Here is a 20,664-nt window from a genome sequence, read left to right as displayed (position 1 = left end):
TATGTGAAAGACCGCTTCTCATATTTCCTCTTCTCAGAAGGATCACTCCAAATTACTACCACTCTCCTCTGAAATAAGGCATCAATCTAAACCTTCTAATTTCCACAAATGGTTGGAAGGTTGATTTCTGCATCATAGAACCTTGATTTCTATAGAAACCTCAATGGTTAGAAAACCATGAGCTCTCATCCTCCTTCCTCTCTCTAGAAATGTCCACTTCTCACTATTGCATTGGACATAAGATGTTAGACATAAGATAAAAGATGCCTTATCTTCTCCTAGAAAGTTTTTCGAATTACTCCCCAATAATTAGTGTTGTACATGGGTTCCTCTAGCAAATCAATCCAAAGTTGTAAAGCCTCTCAAAAAGGACATTGTGTTTGGTTAGTTACTCACAAAGAAAAAGTCAATATTAACATTGTCTACATGGAAGATCTTTTAGAGCTATTATTGCAAAAAAAAATGCATCTTATCCATGGTGAGTAGAGACATTTGTCAATCATCCCTTTCTATATTATTCAATATCATATGGCTTTTCTTTAGTAGGTATCTCGAGGTCACCCTTCAGATATCAAGGGTATGATAGGTATCACTTTTCAAGATTTCGACAACAGGGTTAGCAAGAAAGCACTTAACCCTTTGGTCTGATGGATACTATATCGGTTAGCCCTCACTCCCTCCTCCCCTTTTGAACTCCCTCAATCTCTATCTTGAGCTCTCTCTCTCTCTCAATGTGCATGTATCTCTCAATATGTATGAATATCTTTATATGGATATTGGCATGGACTTGTCAAGTATGTGCACTATTGCAGCTACTACTCATTTAGACAAAATAGCTTTTGAGATAAAGCATCATCCAACAACGTAGAGAACGCATTAATGCTCAATTAAGAAATATGTCACAATTTTAGGATGTGGAGTTTGAAATATTATTACATATTAGTGTCTAGCAACACCCACTGACTCCCCCAAAACCACCAAACCCCCCTAACCCACCTCCAATCCAAGTTCAAAACAAAACCATGGTTCGCAACCATTATTAAACTAGAAACCAAGGCCATGTTTGGTATGCAGGAATGAGGAGTAGGAATAGACATCTCATTCCTTTTCTCATTCATTTCCATGTTTTGATAACTCAAATGACGATAAGAATGGAATAAAAAAATAATTCCAATGAAAATGAAATCTCACTTACAAGTAGGATTTTGATTCATCTCTAATAAACGGTATTTTGATTCTTCAATGCAAGTTGTTTTTAAAATCACTTTTCAAAAAATAAAAAACCAAAAATTTGTTTAGATAAGTATTTTTAAAAATAATTTTTTATTTTGATTTTGTAAAAAATTATAAATTCAATTCATACAGAAATCAACCGAACTTAATTTAAGTTTTATTAAAAAAAAAAAATTTATCATTACAAATAAATTAAAAAATAAATAGTAATATTATAATAAAATCATAAATTATACTTCTTATAAATATTATAAAATATGAATATTAATATCTTCACAAAAGAATAATTGATTTATTTTGTTAAAAATAAATAACAAAAAATTAAAAATTAATAATTACTAATACTATTTAATTTTAAATGAATTTAATACAAATAAAGTTTATTTCTTTAATGTATAAATGAGTCATGTTTTTCATTACATACATTGAGTACTCAATTACAGATAGAATATTCTAAAACTTTTTATTTAATCCGTAATTAATTAATCAATTTTTTGAATTCCAAATTATTCTTAAATATTAGAGCATTCATTAAAGAATTTAAAGTATTACTTATATCTCACTTAATTATTCTTAAAAAAAAAATCTTATTTTCCTTTTATTTTAAAAAATCAATAAAAACAACTTTTACTTGTTCCCAAAAACGATTCTTTTTTATATTTAAAAATTATTTGTAGAGAACACCATCCAAACAGTGCTATAGATTTTTAAAACTAATTTTTTGTTTTCAAAAATAGAACATTGTTTTTAAATCATATGACCAAACAAGCTTTTACTATTTAGTTAAAAAAAATATCAAAGAATTTTTTTTAAAATCAAAATAAAAAAATATATATATATTTTAAACGATACAGTTTGAGAAGTTTTTTTAAATAAAAATTAAAAAAATTATTTTAAACCATATGTACAGATATTATTATCAATTTATTAAATTTTACATTCTCATTCTCATTGTTACCTAATATTGAAATGGAAACAATTAATCATTCCAACCTAACATTCCTAGGTGCATACAAATAAAATAATTGGAATCACCAAATTCATTCCAATTCAAGGAGAAATAGGAAAGGAAACAAAATATTCATTCTCATTCCTCATTCCCATGTAAACATGTTCTAAGAGTGTGACTAATAATGGAGAACATGAAAATTGATGTTGTATTCAAATGCTTTTTAACTTCTGAAACAAAAGTTGTTGTAAGTCTAATGAAAAGAAGCTGTGAAAAAGGAATAAAACTTGTTGAACCCTGTGATATTACCATGTCAATCTAACCAATTGCCATCAAATCTGCCCAGTTCCAATAAAGTTGCTCAAATCTAAAACTGACATACTAAATGGAAATAACACAAATTTTCTATCAAAAAAGGGGAAAATACCTCAACAAACGAACTCCCCCCAGGATTTCTCATATCACAAATCCAGAAATAAATATGGCTGCTATGAAGACTGTCATCACTGATCCTTAGATTTCCGAGAGCTGCCTTTATACTAAAAGATGATGGAAACACCTTTGAAACAAAGAAATTAAGTACACATCAAGATATGGATCACATTTCATGGAACATATAAAGTTAGATGTATAAATCAGAAAAAGGAAAATGCTAAGAGAACCTTAATATCGGTAAGCAGATTATCCTGTGACAGACTAGCAAGCTTAGTTTCATTTTCATTCATCAACAGGATCTGAGCACGAGCCATATTCAATGTTAAATAGAAAATGATTCTGGATTTCCCCTTTCCTAGCAAACCTTTGACAACAGGCTCCTCAACCATCGATTGATTATTATCCATCTCCTCCTCCAAGACTCCTCTTTGCACAATAGGGGAATTGTCACTAAAAGATTCACAAGCTTCATCTTTAGCGTTAATAGCATCAACAAATTCCATGATGGCAAGAACCGTTGGTCTACGACAGAAAAATGACAATGTAGCAAGTGTCACAATTACCTGAAACAACCATGGGAAAAACTAGTTAGGTTACCACATAATGAAATAAAGGGAAATATTTCAAACAAGAAAACTACCCACCTGCTTATCAACATTATTATACAAAGGAGTGTTCCGGTCATAAATAATTATTTGAGCTTTCACAAAACTATCTAATGCGTCAGTAAGATCTATGTTCCTCCTAGTTTGAAGGGCCTCAGCAGGAAGTAGACCAGCAACACGACTAAAACTAGGGGGCTTTAACAATGGTTTTTCAGGTGGAAATGAGTTTTGACTTTGAGAACTTAGGTGTTTGCCCCCCGAAGACTGCATTGGACAATCAACAAAATCAATCAGATCCTCTGGTGCTTCAAAGAATTTATCATCTCCTTCATTTTGAGTCAAACCATTGTTGTCATAACTTGGATTTCCAGCATCTTCAAATGATGAAGGCGCATCTACGCTCCCGATGAATGATCTTGCCAGATAACAAGGCTGAGACACTCCCTTGCCGCAAACTAAATCTTCAATCTCCAAAGATTTCAGAAGGGTTCCAATGAACATGTCATTTGCTCTAATTGAAAGCTCCACCTGTTTACATGAATATAATGAGATCCAGAAAACAAGAGACCACTAAAACATGCATAAACAGTGACATGGTTCTTATCAATCTAACCTGACCACCTATTGCTCGGAATTCAAATAAACGGCTCTCTTCAGCTAGAAGTACCTTCACGTAATTTTGATCATGCTACAATTATTTTATTAATCACATTAGTCAAATATCTCAGCAGCTTCTTTGAAGCACAACTATTGGCTTAGAATTAATCCAGGCTTACCAGAGAATTATAATTAAAGCAGACTTTTAGTTCATCAAGAACTCCAGTGATAAAAACACTCTCTATCATTGACATATCCATTACATTATTGTTGTCAATGTCTGAGTCTTCAGGATCTGATGAAGTTTCCGATAGACTTGTGATAGGCGCAGAACCCTGCATGTAAATTTCTGTGAGATAATCTTTTGTTACCTAATGAACAGATAACTAAGAAAACATAATAATCATGAAATTCGCAACTGTACTGCAGTTAAAAACTACACTGAAGGGACCTTGGTCTCAATCATACGATACAGCAGAAAGTCCCTGCTGTGGGTAATTAAACAACTGCAATTTTATTAAGATTCCAGTTCAGTAATTTAAGCAGACTATGTCTCTCTTTCTTGAGCGATTTGAAAGAGTCCAAGACCACACTGGCTGAGCACTTTAGAGTGAAGTTGCATTGGACAGGAGAACTAGTAGTCTCTTGTTATATTCTTCTTTGCATAATTTTAATGAATCAAGAAAAAGATACCACTGAGTTATGATTTACTGACAATCGATGCATCATGTCCACATAGGTTCCTGGAACTTACTTTCCCACGTACGAAAAGAAGAATTCACAAAAAGTAAGATCTAATTAAAATTCGCAAAGGAATTAAATCTTCAACAAAAGAAACCATATGTCTAGCTCCACCTTTTGCTAAAGCATCTGCCACATCATTGCCAAAGCAAAGAGTCCAAGAGAAGGAACATCCTAACTCCGAAAAAATGTTAATAATCTGGCACAACCACACATCAAACTTCCATGATCCTGTTTCTTAGTCGCCCAAATGATATGATCACAGCATAATCACCTTCTATAAAAAATCGAAAAATCCCAAAGTTTTCGCTATTAATAACCCTTCCACAAGAGCTAGAATCTTTTATTAAATGGCTAGACCCTAGCCTAAAAGGCTCTCAACACTCTACTAGAATGATCTCTACTCAACCCTCTAATCTCTAATCTCTAACTGCCTTGGGTTGCCCAAAGAACATCCATCAAAATTTAGCTTGACAAAACCTATTGATGGTAGTTGCCATTCACAAGGTGACTCCTTGGTCAATCTCATGGTTCTGCAAACCAGGCTCCAATCTAGCATAATAAGGCTCAAAGATCTACTTGCAAAGCTTCACTAGTAGAAGCCCACAGAAATAAAACAAGTCTCAAATTGCTTTTAAGAATATTCAAGGCTTAGTTTTGTATAAATAAGGAGTTCAAAATTCTCTAGTGCTGCTAAGCAATGTAAGAAAATATGATATGTGGACTCTCCACTCCACTTGCACATAACACACAATTCCGGGTTAAGCACTTTATATGATCTTTTCCATTGGAGCAATACATTAGTATTGATCTTCTTATTTGCCACAAGCCATGCGAAGGCCTTCACTTTTAGTTGAGCTTTGACTTTCTTAATAAAAATTGAAAGAATAAAAGGATCTGAATTGATTGAAGAAAAAATAGCATTGAAAAAAAAAGCAAATTGAGAACAATCCCAATGATGAGAAGAACCAAACTCTCATGTCAAGAAAAGTGGGTGACAAATAGAAATGGACTAAAGCTAACATTAGACAAGCTAGCTCCTCAATTTCTTACTCTAAGAGGTAACAATGAAAATGAAGTTTCAAGATACAGAGGGGAAGGAGGAAACTAGCACTAAGGAAATAACAGAGTTTCTTAACCTTATTACTCTATAAACGTTTGGGAATTGCTCACTAAGGGATTAATCACCTAACTAAAGATCCTCTTAGAAGCAGATTTTTGTACCATCTCCCATAGAATAATGAGTGAAACAAAAGAAATCTAAGGATGTTTGTGCAATAGCCTTCCAAGGGCATTTATGCGACCACCTAATAACATAGTCGACATCTCATCCATTAGAGTTTAACCCATAAATATTCAACATGACCTTGTGCCATAAAGCATCATTCTCCCTAGAGAACCTCCACAAGATTTCCTTAATTTCTATCATTTTGTTTGACCTTCCAATTGGAGATTCTTCAAAAATCTGCTCTTGAGAGAATCTATTGTGAGGAATCAGTCCCTTCACATACGATATCCTAGCATCTATGTTGTTTCTAGGGATAGACACAGAATTTTCTATCTTTATGGTTCTGAACTTCTTTGCTACCTCCTCATCCTAGAGCTTCTACTTCTATTATAACTTTAGACCTGGAAATTGCCAACCCTCCTCACTCATGTATATCTATTTGATGTCAAGATCTAGTCCCCAGCTCCATCAAGCCTTTCCTCCCCAAGAACTTTTTTTCCAAACCTTATCCATCAATTTTTTGCCATTTAAATTCTTTCCAGTCGACTTTATCAGGATGTTTAAAGCTCTACCTAAAAGTAAGTGTCTCTACATGACTATTAGTTAGTAAAATGATATAACAAAAAAGACTTAGGACAAAACTACTTCCCTACAAAAAAATCCAACAAAGAAGGAACTCACTTAGCAAACCAATCTATTAATAGGTTGACAAAAAAAAGAAAAACAATCCACCTACAAGAATATTCCAACTTTATTGAAAAAATAAAAAATTGTGCACAACCAATTATCCCACTTGTGGCGTCCTCTTTTTACACAAAGGACCCATGAAAATACTATAGCCAATTCACCCTCCACTAGAATATCATCAAATCTATTTAAGTATCCCAAGTCAAGCCTTTCAACAATGCTAACAACTTTGTCTCAATTGATAATCCCTCTCTAACAAGCTAAGGAAAAGGCTTGCTCCTTGCCTACATGATTCCAACAGATTCTGCCTTTAAGTATCTACCCAAGTTGCTATATGAGCATCCAATAAAATAAACTTAAGTCAACCTATGTAGGATTCCCACCCACAAGCGCCTTCTCCACCCTTCCTACTTCACTAGAGACAGAACTCCAATCTAATAAAATCACGCCCATCGAAGTACTTGAGAACTTAGAAGTAACTAACAAGTATAAGGAAGATAGAAAGGATCTTATCACAAAAATAAAAATGTGTCGAGAATCTAGGAATATTATTTATCCTTAATTTAAATATTGGTATCCATCTATTTATTAGAAGTTTGAATTAGAATAAAATATAGAGTTAGAATTAAAGTATGTGATAGAGTTCGAACTATAGTAAAACTCAAGTGTATTTGTATATAAATATTCATCATCGTCAAGGAGAATAAGATATACTATTTTCTCTATCTCTTCTTTCTTAATATGGTATTAGAGCTAGAAGAGAAGCGGCTAGAAGATCCATTATGATGAACCTTGAGTCACTAAGGGCTAGAACAGAATTTGATAGTTCTGCCCTTGTTACTATTGAATATAATGAATTTATAGTGTACAATCTTTCCTTTTTAATATAGGTCACATGTATGGTAGTTAGGACTCCTATCCTTGTATATATATATTTTCTTAATTGTAAGTAGACACAATGAATGAGAATCAAGGTTTTCTTCTCTCTCTCTCTTAACATGGTATCAGAGTCAAGGGAGAAAACCTAATTCTTTCCAGTTTCCCCGTGTCATCAATTCCGAGAAACCTTCCTGTCACCGTGTTTCATTCCGGTCACCTTTCCCAGACCCCAAAGCTTTCCGGTCGGTCGAATCGTCGTCAGAAAACATTCACCGCAGGCGACTTTTAAGGCGACGTCGTTTTCCCACACCGCAAGGAGCGCCTGGAGGAGATCTCCAATTTTTCCCAAAGCACCGGAGCCAGAAAACCACCCACGCGCCAGCCACGCACGTTTTTCCGGCCGGCGATTGCATCTCACGCACCGGCGCGTGAGGGCTCGTGAGCCACTTTCCGGCGACGCGCTTCCTCCTCCAGCCTCGCCTGACGCCGACTAGCCACCCTTCATACCTGTTTCTGCCATCCGAGCCCTGCACGTGCCTCTTTTGGGATTCTTTTGCCTCCACCAGCCCTCCGAACAGTTTTTCCGATGTCCTCCGACTATTTTTTCTCAACCCCAATCCCTGCACGTGCCTTGGGAAGTGTTCTTCTACCTTTCCGGTGGTGCCACGGTTGTTTTTCTTTTCCATTTGGTCTCTCACACGGGCGATTCTTCGATTTTTCCTTCTTCAGCCGCATCTGAAGCCGTATTAGGGCTCTCTTCGATCCAAATATACTTCATTCTCCAGATAAGTGAATATGGCTACTAAAACTTCCATTTTTTCCTCTGTCATATATGGATCTCCTATGATTACTTCGGAGAAATTGGTTGGCAGTGAAAATTATCTTTCTTGGTTTGCCTCTGTTGAACTTAGGTTTATGGTTCTGATTATGGTGACACATTCTCCCCTATTGCCAAGATTGCTTCTGTCCGCTTGCTTCTCTCCATGGCAGCTATGTGTTCTTGGCCTCTTTATCAGTTGGATATTAAAAATGTCTTCCTTCATGGTGATCTTGCTAAGGAAGTTTATATGGAGCAACCTCCTAGTTTTGTTGCTCAGGGGGAGTCTGGTTTAGTGTGCAGGTTACGTCGTTCTCTATATGGCTTGAAACAATCTCCTCGAGCATGGTTTGGCTGTTTTAGTTCTGTTGTTCAAGAGTTTGGCATGCTTCGCAGTACAGCAGACCATTCAGTTTTATATCATCATAACTCCTTGGGGCAGTGTATTTATCTGGTTGTTTATGTGGACGACATCGTCATTACAAACAGTGGTCAGGATGGTATTCAGAAACTAAAGCAACATCTTTTTACCCACTTTCAGACCAAAGACTTGGGGAAACTCAAGTATTTCTTGGGAATTGAGATAGCTCAATCCAGTTCCGATGTGGTCCTTTCCCAAAGGAAGTATGCTTTAGACATCCTGGAAGAAACTGGTATGTTAGACTATAAACCGATAGACACACCTATGGATCCGAATGTCAAACTTGTACCAGGACAGGGGGACCCTTTAGGAGACACTGGGAGATATCGACGGCTCGTAGGTAAATTGATCTATCTCACCATTACTCGTCCAGACATTTCTTTTCCTGTGAGTGTTGTTAGTCAATTCCTACAGTCACCATGTGATAGCCATTGGGATGCCGTAATCCGTATTCTTCGATATATCAAAAGTACACCAGGCCAAGGTGTGTTGTACGAGAACAGAGGTCATACTCAGGTTGTTGGTTACACAGATGCAGATTGGGTTGGCTCACCCACAGATAGACATTACACTTCAGGGTACTGTGTTTTTATTGGAGGCAATCTAATATCTTGGAAGAGTAAGAAACAAGATGTAGTGGCCAGATCTAGTGCTGAAGCTAAGTATCGAGTTATGGCTTTGGCAACATGTGAACTCATATGGTTGAGACATCTTCTTCGAGAGTTGAGATTTGGAAAGGATGAACAGATGAAACTCATCTGTGATAACCAGGCTGCATTACATATTGCATCCAATCCAGTATTTCATGAAAGGACCAAACATATTGAAGTTGACTGTCACTTCATTAGAGAGAAGATCGCATCAGGATGTGTTGCTACAAGTTTTGTTAATTCAAATGATCAACTAGCAGACATCTTCACTAAATCTCTCAGAGGTCCTAGGATTAAATACATTTGTAACAAGCTTGGTGCATATGACGTATATGCTCCAGCTTGAGGGGGAGTGTTGAATATAATGAATTTATAGTGTACAATCTTTCCTTTTTAATATAGGTCACATGTATGGTAGTTAGGACTCCTAGCCTTGTATATATATATTTTCTTAATTGTAAGTAGACACAATGAATGAGAATCAAGGTTTTCTTCTATCTCTCTCTTAACAGTTACTAAGGGGTTTGATAAAAAGGAGAAAAAAGGAATTCTAAAAAGGGTGAGAGACCATTGTGTGACCATTGTAAGAAACCCTAGCATACTCATGATACTTGTCGGAAGATTCACGGTAAGCCATCAAACTAGAAGAAGAAACCTGATGAGGAGAGTCATGCCTACCAAGCTAAAAGCGACAAACAGGGGCAGCAACCTTCCTTAGAAATATCTTCTTTTACTAGGAATCAAATAAAGCATCTATACAAACTTTTTTAGTCTAAGGTCTCTTTAAATCAATCCTCTTCTTATTATTTAGCCCAAAAAGGTAATCATCTTCCCACAGCCCTTGTTAGCCTTGATTTAAATTGCCCATGGATCATAGATTCTGGTGCAACCGACCATATGACTGGTTCTTCAAATCTGTTTTCTTCTTATAGTCCATGTCCAGGTAACACAAAAATAAAAATAGCAAATGGATCATTTTCGACTAGTACTAGAAAATGATCTATCAAAATTTCCTCACTTCTTACACTCCATGATGTTCTTCATGTTCCTAATTTATCTTACAATTTATTGTCTGTTAATAAATTAACCTCTAATTTAAAGTGTCAAGCTAATTTTTTTTCATCTTGATGTGAATTCCAAGATTTGAACTCAGGGAAGATGATTGGCAGTGATAGAGAAGGTGAAAGACTTTATTTCTTCGAAGATGGAATCAAACTAGGTAGACAAGCTTAGGATACTTGTTCTGAATTTGTTTTAGTAACTAGTGAGAATGAAATAATGTTATGGCATTTTAGGTTAAGACATCCCAATTTTCAATATTTGAAACAGCTATTTCCAAAGTTGTTTATTAATAAAGATCCGTCTTCATTCCATTGTGAAATTTGTGAACTTGCAAAGCATCATTGCGCATTTTTTCCTTCACAACCCGATAAAACCTCTAAACCTTTTGCTATAATACATAGTGATGTTTGGGGACCTTCTAGCGTTAGCACTTTTTTAGGAAAAAAGTGGTTTATCACCCTTATAGAAGATCATACAAATGTTTCTTGGGTGTATTTGCTAAAAGGAAAATGAGAAATAACACAAGTGTTTAAACTTTTTCACAAAATGGTCAAAACACAACTTTAAACAAATATTCCAATTTTTAGAACTGACAATGGAACAGAATGCTTTAATCAATTGTTGGGAAATTACATTCTAGAAAGTGGCATAATACATCAAAGTTCTTATGTTGATACACCTTAACAAAATTGAGTGGCAAAAAGAAAGAATAGGCATCTTTTAGTTTCTAGATCACCAATTTCAACAAAAAGTTCCTAAATATCTTTGGGGTAAAGCTATTTAAACTGTTATCTATTAGATCAATAGCATGCCTACTAGGGTTTTAAAATATCAAACTCCACTTGATTTTTTCAACATGTGTTTTCATACTTCACGAATTTCAATGAATTTACCTTTGAAATTTTTTTATTGCACTACATTCATGCATGTCCATAATCATAATTGTCGAAAATTTGATCCTAGAGCATCCAAAAGCATATTTGTTGGATATTCTTCAACACAAAAAGGGTATAAATGATTTGATCCACATGCCAAAAGAATATTTGTAATAATGGATGTCACTTTTTTTTTAAACTAAACCTTATTTTAGTCATGATCACCTTCAAGGGGATAATAAAAGTATAGATTTCATTCCTAGCGAGTTGTTTGAGTTAGACTAGCCACGGTTCTAGCCATCGTTAGTTCAACAACAATTAGAAACTCCAGGAAAATTCCTAGAAAAATCTATAAATAAAAAAATAAAAATAAAAAAAAAAAGCAAACAAATAGATAAAAAAAACCAACCACCCTGCTTGATGAGTCAGTTGGTAGTAAATTGTAAAAAATCTCGGATAATTCTAATTCTCTGAATAAGGATAAAATCCAAGATTTGGTTTATTTACAGGATAGAGCAACCACATATTCTTAAACCTGAAAGGAGTCGGACCCCATTTTAAAGGATTAGTTTCCAAACAAATTGGGCTATGATCTGAGGTCTATCTAGGAAGCGCCTCTCAAAGACTTTAAGAGAAAAAAGAATCCCACTCAAAAGAAAACAAAAACCTATCTAAGCTCTTGCAAATAGGAGCAATTTGCATGTTTGACCAAGTAAAAGCCGCATTTCTTAGAGGGGGATCCAACAAACCACTCTCCCTTATAAACTCGTCAAAACACCTCATGTTCAATGTTAACCTAGAATCACCCAATTTCTCAGAGATCCTCCTAATTACGTTAAAATCCCATCCTACTCACCACATTGGGAAAGTCAGACCATACAGGTCTTGAAGCTCCAACCAAAAATCTCTCCTCCACAAAGGCTTATTCGGGCCATACACTGAAGTTAACCAAAAAGACTCTTCCTCACCAGAATTCAGCTTAACAGTTACAGAGAAAGACCCTAACACCTTCTCTGTACACTTTAACTTATTTAAATCCCACATAATCATAATCTCCCCTAAAGCTCCACAAGCAGGAAGAGCAACACACTCCATGCTTCTACCTTTCCAAACACTACTCACAAACCTCCTATCCCAAATTTCTCTCTTTGTTTCCTGAACCATCACAACATCTGGATTTTGAGAACTGAAAAAATTCCTGACAATACTCCTTTTCTTCTTGGAACCTAACCCTCTTGTATTCCAACTTAAGATCTTCATGTAAACAAAAAAAACCCAGCACAAACTGCAACCAGACCTAAGCCTCTCCCTGGATTCCACAACCAGTTTTTCTCTTCCTTCTGATATAGACCTTGTCCGCAGAAAGAGTACTCCTACTCTCTACTGCCGCACCTTTTCCATTATCTCTGACAATTCTAATCCTCAAAACTCTCCAAAACTGACTAAACCTTGACCATTTTCCTGGGCATGAGGCCCTCAATCTGAAAACCTTCCAACGAGAGGGCGGGAGGTTCTGGCTCTAGGGACGACACCCTACCTGAGACGCAAAGCTCCTCAGGGCTACTAAGCGGTTCCTTAAGGAAAGAACAATCTTTAAAATTTTGGTTAGAGGCTTCTAAGGGGGATGCCACACCTTCCGAAATGGGCACGCCAACAACACGGCGAAACTCATCACCAGGAAAATTCGAAAAAGGAACAACCTGAGAAACAAGGTTTGACTCCAATGGAATGGAAGAAATGGGCTAGCAACGAAAAGAGTGTAAAGCAAAAGCAGAGGAGACGAGAAGAGAATTTGGAACAAAAACCCCAACCAAAGGATGGCCCTTCTCAAAGGAAGCTGAGAGAGGAAGACACACCTTGTTTTCCAAATTGCAACGCGAAAGCCCTTCGTCTCCCTCTGTCTCCACGGTGAAATCTTTGGAAATTTCTAGAACAGAAGAAGAAACGCCCTGATTGAAGACTGAACTACCCCGAAAAATGGCTAGATTTGCTTCCGCAGAAACACTCTCGTCTAATTTACTTTTCGATGCAAAAGGTGACACCTTTAGGCTCGGAGGCCAGCTTCTTGCTTTGCGCCTTGCAGAGACTGAGGGGCCTTTTATCTTTGACGACTTTTTTTTTATTTATAGGAAACAACAAAGGGATATATTGACAAAGGGATATAGGAAACGACTCTTTTTCTTTGACGACTCTTGAGATTGTACAATCGACAAGACCTCCTTTGCGGAAGAATCTGAGCACTGAAGCTTTGAGGACGAAAGAGCTACAGGGCCGCCCTTAGAAGACCTTGCTTCTGTTTCGTGGGTTGGACTAGCAGGAGGCCCAAAGCTTTTCGCCCCAAACTGGGCCCTAACAGATCGGGCTTTTCACAAGGCATCTGGCTTTAAGGGCCCGATATTGCCTAGGCCCAAGAGACTCCCTCCCCAGCCTTTCTCCGTTTTGGAAGCCAGATTTGAAACTGAAGAACGAGAACTAGAATGAGGAAGAGGCCTCCAGCTGTAGCACTCATTATCCCTAGTAATAGCACATAGCCCCTCAGCATCCTTTGCCCTCTGAGAGACGCAACCTCCCACTGACATCAACTAGTCCTTGCTACGAGTTGACTCAGACCTGAAAAGGTCGTCTTCTTCAACTTCTCCGATGACTGAAACTGCAACCATGAATGTCCAAGCCCCATCTTCCACCTCTAGCAGCGCAAGTAGCACGATATTTGGAAGCATCTCCACCCACAACTTTACCTTCGACAAGTCTACAAACTTCAGAGTCTCGTGCCACCTTCGTTACCTTCCCCCACTTCTTCATAATGTATCTCAATTGATCCTCGTCTCACAAATGAAAAGGAAGGCCTCTTAGTTCTAACCAACCCCTTCTAAATTTTCTGAGTACAACCACATTTTCTCTTGGCGACCATCTCCTCAGAAAAATAGACCCTCCTCTCACTGTTAAACTCCCCTGATCTTGGAACCAATCAGCTCTCCTTGCAAAATCCACAAAAAAACACCCCTTGTAAGTAGAAATAGGGTTTACAGGCACCATTCCTTTCGTATCCATCATCCTCGCAATAGTTTTTCCTACATAAAACCAATCTTGAACTTTTCCTTTACTTTCGCAAATTACAGTTCTGGCCCATTTTCCAACTGGCAACAGAGCTCCGTTGCTAGGTCCTTCCTCTGCAACCACATCTGCATAGGACCAACATCCTCTGTAAATGCCCTTACTCGCCTGAGAAACTTCAATCGTCTCCTTCGAGGCACTTACAGCTTGATCAGACAAATCTTGCACTGAAGAAATCGCCTTCCTAAAGGCTTCCCACCTATTGCCTTCAACACCCTCAAGAACAACCAGAATTAAGGGTTTCCTCTTCATAACAAATTCTGTAATTTTCATGTATCTCCCTCTACTATTGAAACAAATCTCCATCATATGCGTCCTAGTCTTGCCCCTAATCTTTCGAATAAAACCCTTGGAAGCCTCCAACTCCACAGCTTTCTTCAAATGCTCCGACAACCAATCTAACTTCTCCTTTCCAAAACCTATTGAGACAACAAAACCTCGACTCCTCTCTGTTATTGAAATCCAAGTTCCCCCATTGGAGCCTTCAAACTTTACCTGGAAAGCCTTTTTCTCCACTTCAAAAAACATCGCCATTAGAAGCAAGTTAGAGATCATTATGGTCAAGTGATTAAAGATTGCTTTAAACCCATTGAATTTAGATTAGCCATTTAACAATGATCTTACCTTAGTCAAAAAACTTGGATGAGATAAAGTCATGAGAAACTAACAAGTTCAAAGTAAAAAGAGAATTGACCAGTCTTACTACTTGGGTTTCTTAAGGGAAGAATGCTCCTCACAAATTGGATGGTTAAGTGCAAAAATTGTTGTCATTTCAAAGAACTTAAGTTGCTTTAATTGGATTCCTCAATCAAGTAGCATCCCAACTAGCCAAGAAATGGGTCTAAACACTTGGCATTTGTTGATTTCATACCCCTAGAGATGTACTACTCCTAAATCTTGATGCCACATCCTCCTGGCCTCAATTTGTGCTCTTTTCCTATTCCAATAGTACTCTACTAATGGCTAGGAGCTTTTAAAGATGATAACAAAACTTAAGTTGCATAAGAGCCCCTACAAACGAACCAGAGAAGAGGCTCTTCTCTTAGCCAAACAATTGGCTTCTTGATTAGCTAATGTAGGGTTCCACGAGAAGGAACTTCCTTTATTTGTATGTCTTTCTTTTAATGAATTGTTATCTTTTAATTCAAAAAATCCCTCAAAGTTACCAAAAATACAATATCATGTGCTTGTTAACAATGATTTAACAAATGAATTGCATTAAAAAGAAAAGGCATCATAAAGACCCCCTAGGAAAAAACAAAAAAAAAAAAAAAAAACCTATTTAACTGACATAAGACCCAACTTTTAATCCCTGCATCTTGTGGGACTTTACAAGTCCATAGGAAAAGCAATACCTTGTGACATTTCAACTACCCTATTAACTAGACAATGTAGGCATGCAACATATCCAACGAATTATATAAACGAAGCAAAAATTTCAAAATAAATTAGAACTTTCAATAGACTAGACAGCATGGCCAATATACCGATGCACGATAAATAGCCCCCTGTAAGCGACTTTGCCAAGTTTTCCTTGAATCATCAGAATCACAACGTAGTATTAGGGCATTTGCATCTTCCACAACCTACATGCAAATGACAAGACGTGTGACAATGGAAGAACCATGCATTCATAAAAATATTAAAAACAAACATTAAGGGTTTGTTTGGATCATGAGAAGTAGGAAGAAAGGAAAGAAAAAATGAAGGAACATAAAAATATAATTTTGAACTCTAATTATTTTGCATAACACTTTTTCAATGTCATTACTCTTTCATAAGGAAAAAAGAATTTAAAAATATATAACTTTCAAAATAACTATTATTATAATTCATTTTCCTTTATATTTTCCACAAAAAATCAAACAAGAGAATTTGAGATTCTCTCCTCTTTTTTTCCTCCTTCCTATAATACTTTCCATAAGCCAAACAAAGCCTAAATGTTCAAAAGTTTATAATCTTTAGATCACAACCACATATTCACAACCTTGCTATTGGATCGTGTCGCATCACAAATAGCCAATACATGTTCCACATTACCAACAAACTCTGGAGGAACAAGATATAGTTGTTTTCCTCGTAAGCTACAAAAAGCACAACCAGTAGGTTACTCAGAACAGTAGAGCAATTTGAAAGGGAAAATGACATAGTGATATGATCAATCATGTTTAGGACAAACAAAATGGTTGAAGCACAATATTGGAAAGACTAATCAGAAAAATTCATTTCAACTACATTACAAGTTCAATAGCCTTGCAAATATTAGGTGCGGTCCTCTAGTGAAACAAAAATCCATAATAAATTGGTTAGGAAACCAATTTTAATAACCTTCCAAGGACCCTCTCATGGGTGTTTAAGTTGGAGAGAGGTCCTTGGAAGTACAACATGGGGCTTTGTTAAATCTTAACTCTAGCTAACAACTTGGGTTGTTCCTTCTCTTGGTCTGAATGTGTAGCTACTAATGTTACAAATTGACTAGCAAGATGTGAAGCCATGCAATTGAAATTTTTTTTATTTTTTTGCTACTATATTTTGTACATGTTCTTGTTTCATCCTTGATCTATATAGCTACCTTTTCACTCTTTTTAGGTATTTCCTACTTTTTTTTTTCTATCATCCTTTGTATTTTTGGAAGAAATTCACACCCTCCACTTGTAGTTTTAAATTCATATCAAAGAAATCTCAGTTTCTAATCAAACAAATTGCACACGCACACACACACACACAAAGAGAGAGAGAGAGAGAGAGAGAGAGAGAAACACTAGGATTGAAGATTTGATCCACTTCTGGAAGATGCTGCATAATTTTAAACTGGTTCAGCATTTTAAGTCCTCTTCTAGGAGATTACACTTTTTATGGATGGCCATGTTTTGTATTAAGCCCTAGAAGTAAGAAAGCTAGGGAACAACCTTAGCATTAGTCAGTAATAAAGAAGAAGCAAAAGGGAGAGGGAAAGATCTACAATAGAATAACCAAGCCTGGTTACAAGCAGCAAAATAAGTCAATGACAGTATTGTAGAGGTGGCCAATAACAGTGACAGAGCCACGTGATGCCAAGAGGGCAAGTGCCCTACTAAAATTAATATCTATATATTAATATAATACATAGAGGCCTCCTGAAGCATCGGTGCTTCTTAGGTTAGTTTTGGTATTTTGGAGGGACCTTTTTGTTTTACATGAAGATCTTAAGTTGGAATGTTAAGGATTGGGATTCAAAAAGAAAAGAAGTATTGTAGAAGGTTTTTTAAGTTTTGTAAACCCAGACATTGCGATGCTTCAAGAAACAAAGAGGGAGAATTGAGATAAGAGGTTTGTGGGTAGTGTGTGGAAAGGTAGAAGTGAGGAGTGGGCTATTCTTCCAGCCTGTGGGGCCTCAGGAGGTATTGTGATTATTTGGGACTCAAGCTAGCTTAAGTGTTCAAAAACGGTTTTAGGCTCCTTTTCAATAACTATTAAGTTGGCTTCTATTGACAAGAGTGGTTTTGGCTAACTTTAGTTTATGGCCCAAGTTCACCCAAGCTAAAGATAAGTCTATGGGTGGAGCTTCAAGAACTTTTTGGTCAACGTATCCAAGGTGGTGCGTAGGTGGAGTTTTCAATGTAATAAGAAGAATTTCAGACAAATTGGGCTTTTCTGGGTTAACCCCGAGTATGACATGTTTCAATGAGTTTATGCAAGAGGTTAGATAGATTTCTATTCTCGAATGAGTGAGACCAAAAGTTTCTCCCAAAGTCTCCAAGAAGCGCTTCCTAAATGAACTTAAGATCATAACCCAATATGTTTGTTTCAAGTTGGGCCTGACACCTTTCAAGCTTGATCATATGTGGTTGCTCCATCCTAATTTCAAGGAAAATTTGTCTTCGGTGGCAGGAGTGCTAGGTTAATGGTTGAGAAGGAAACAAATTTATGAGGAAACTAAAGTTTGTTAAATCTAAATTGAAAGTTTGGAACAAAGTGATGTTTAGAGATTTAGAGGAAAAAAGAATAAGATTCTTTAAGACATTGTTAAGATGGACTCAGTTAAGCACTAAGGAAATTTGATTGTAGATCTCTCAACACTAAGAGCCTTAAGGAAGTGAGGCCTAGAGGATATTTTGTTAAAGGAAGAGACTCGCTAGAAGAAAAAATCCTAGGTGAAATGGATAAAAAAAAAGGTTATTGCAACTCTAAATTCTTTCATAGAATGGACAATGGGAAGCGAAACTGGAAATTCATAAATACCTTGGTGTCTGAGGAAGGGGTAAATTTAAGCAACATTAAAAAAATTTCAAAAGAGATCCTGAATTTTTTTAGAAAACTCTACTCTAAAACCCTTAGGTGATTCTTGGAGGAAGGAAGGATTGGAGTGATCTTCCATAGCTAGAGAGAGTGTTACTTGGCTAGACCATCCCTTCACTAAAGAGGAGGTGCACCTTGCTATTTTCCAACTGAACAAGGAGAAAGCCTCTGGCCCTAATGGATTTACTATTGCAGTGTATCAAGAATGTTGGGATATGATCAAAGTGGATCTTAAGAGGGTATTTTTAAAGTTCCACAGTAATGGGATAATAAATCAAAGTACCAATGTCTCTTTCTAGTATTAATGTTAGCTAAGAATTGTTATCCAGGCTGGCCATGATGCTTGATCGTAGAGTTTGAGAGTGGCTCCTATCCTATCTGCCTTTGTTATTAGAAGAGAATCCAAAGACAATAAGATTTTGGGATTCAATGATTGATAGAATCTCAAGGAAGTTGAACGGGTGGAAAAAGGCCTTTTTGTCATTAGGAGGGAAGGATAACCTTAATTCAATCATGTTTGACTCACATTCCTACATATTTTCTCTCTCTTTTCAAGATCATAGCATCAATAGCATCAAAGAGTAAGAAAATGCAAAAGGACTTCCTTTGGTCTGGGGATGCCAAGAGAGATCATCTTATTAGTTGGGAAATGACATACAAGCCAAAGAAGTTAGGATGTCTGGGGATAGGGAAGATCCCTTTGAGAAATAGTGCTCTTTTAGGGAAGTGGCTTTGAAGGTTCTCATCATAATGGAAACCAACATTCAAGTTAAATGGTCACATCAATGTCCTTAAAAGGCTATTGTGCAAGTCTTTCAGGATTTTGCTCCACATATCCGCTTTGTGGAGGGAAATAGGTAGAGAATCCGTTTCTGGGAAGATCTATGGCAGGGGACGCAACCTATGTGTTCCCAATTTTCAGAACTCTATAGAGTTATTTCAAAGAAAAATCTCACCGTCTCAGTTATCCTTGATAATTCCTACTTGCCTTCTTAGAATTTTAACTTTCCTCACAACCTCATTGATCCTGAAAAGCCAGAGGAGGATAAAAACCAAGCCTTAGAATTTGCGGTGGTGGAAGATAAGCGCACTGATGTGAGTAAAGACATAAGTCTTTCAATAAAATCTTTCTTTATGGTCTTGTCCAAATCCTCAAATCCAATCCCTTTTCTTTCTGTCCAATTTTGTTTGGAAATCAAAAGTCCTTTCAAAGGTCAAGGCATTTGCTCAGTTGGTGGTGCACAAAAAGGTAAATACCAATGACTTGCTATAGGTGAGAAACTCTACAAATCCCATAGTTAGCATTGGTACACTTTATGCAAAGGAAGTAGAGAATCAATCGAACACCTTTTTTCTAGCCCATTAACTTTGAGACTTTGGCATAAGCTCTTTAGTTTAGCCAATTTGGCTTAGGTGCCACCAAGGAGTATTGGAGATATGATGTGTATCTCTTTTAGAGGATTGGGGTTTCCATTGAGGGCAAGACCCATTGGCAAATTGCTTGCCTCACTATTATTTGGATTGTGTGGCAAGAGTGAAATGTTAGGATTTTTTAGGATAGATGGAAAACGGAAGAGACTTTGTGGGATTTACTTCATTTCTATGCCTCCCTTTGGGTCTCTTGTTCCATTGCTTTTAGGGGAGTTCCACTTAATTCAGCTAAGTTGGCTTTCGGTTTGTAATTCATAGTAGAGGTACTCTTACTTTGATCAGGTTTTGTATTTGGAGAGGACCTCTCATCCTTCTCTCTTTTCTTTTATCAATAAAAATTTATCTTTGTTTCTGATCAATATATATATATAAAATACATAGAGGGGTTTGGGCTGACTTTCTGCCACTACTACTAGGCTGCACAAGGAGTTTATTGCCAGTCTTTTAAGGCCCTATTTTGTCAATGTCTTCTTATGTCTTTAAGAATTAAGTAATTCAGATAGCCAAAAGTTACTTTAGATAAGACTTGGACATGCATTTCAAGTGTGCAGGCTGGTCAATATGCCCTCTTTGTGATTTTCATCCATATACCTACATTGCCATCTTCCTCTCCTATTTCAAAAGTTTTTCTTTCGAATGGAAAAACCATTTCCTAATAGCTT

General features: G+C 36.6%; 1 protein-coding gene across 2 annotated transcripts in view; it reads right to left on the bottom strand.

Moving 5' to 3' along the window:
- The window catches only part of LOC117929459, a 185,801-nt gene that overhangs the window by 113,201 nt on the left and 51,936 nt on the right, over positions 1-20,664 (bottom strand). For both annotated transcript variants that reach the window (XM_034849741.1, XM_034849748.1), the window contains exons 20-26: positions 16,281-16,377; positions 15,781-15,879; positions 3,999-4,154; positions 3,836-3,910; positions 3,262-3,750; positions 2,845-3,180; positions 2,610-2,741 (exon numbers count right to left, since the gene is read on the bottom strand). In XM_034849741.1, coding sequence (XP_034705632.1) covers positions 2,610-2,741; positions 2,845-3,180; positions 3,262-3,750; positions 3,836-3,910; positions 3,999-4,154; positions 15,781-15,879; positions 16,281-16,377 — 1,384 coding nt within the window. The remainder of the gene's footprint in view (positions 1-2,609; positions 2,742-2,844; positions 3,181-3,261; positions 3,751-3,835; positions 3,911-3,998; positions 4,155-15,780; positions 15,880-16,280; positions 16,378-20,664) is intronic.

Source organism: Vitis riparia, chromosome 2 (assembly GCF_004353265.1).
Source record: "Vitis riparia cultivar Riparia Gloire de Montpellier isolate 1030 chromosome 2, EGFV_Vit.rip_1.0, whole genome shotgun sequence".
In the NCBI taxonomy this organism is placed as follows: Eukaryota; Viridiplantae; Streptophyta; class Magnoliopsida; order Vitales; family Vitaceae; genus Vitis; species Vitis riparia.
This window is presented reverse-complemented; position numbering and strand designations above follow the sequence as displayed.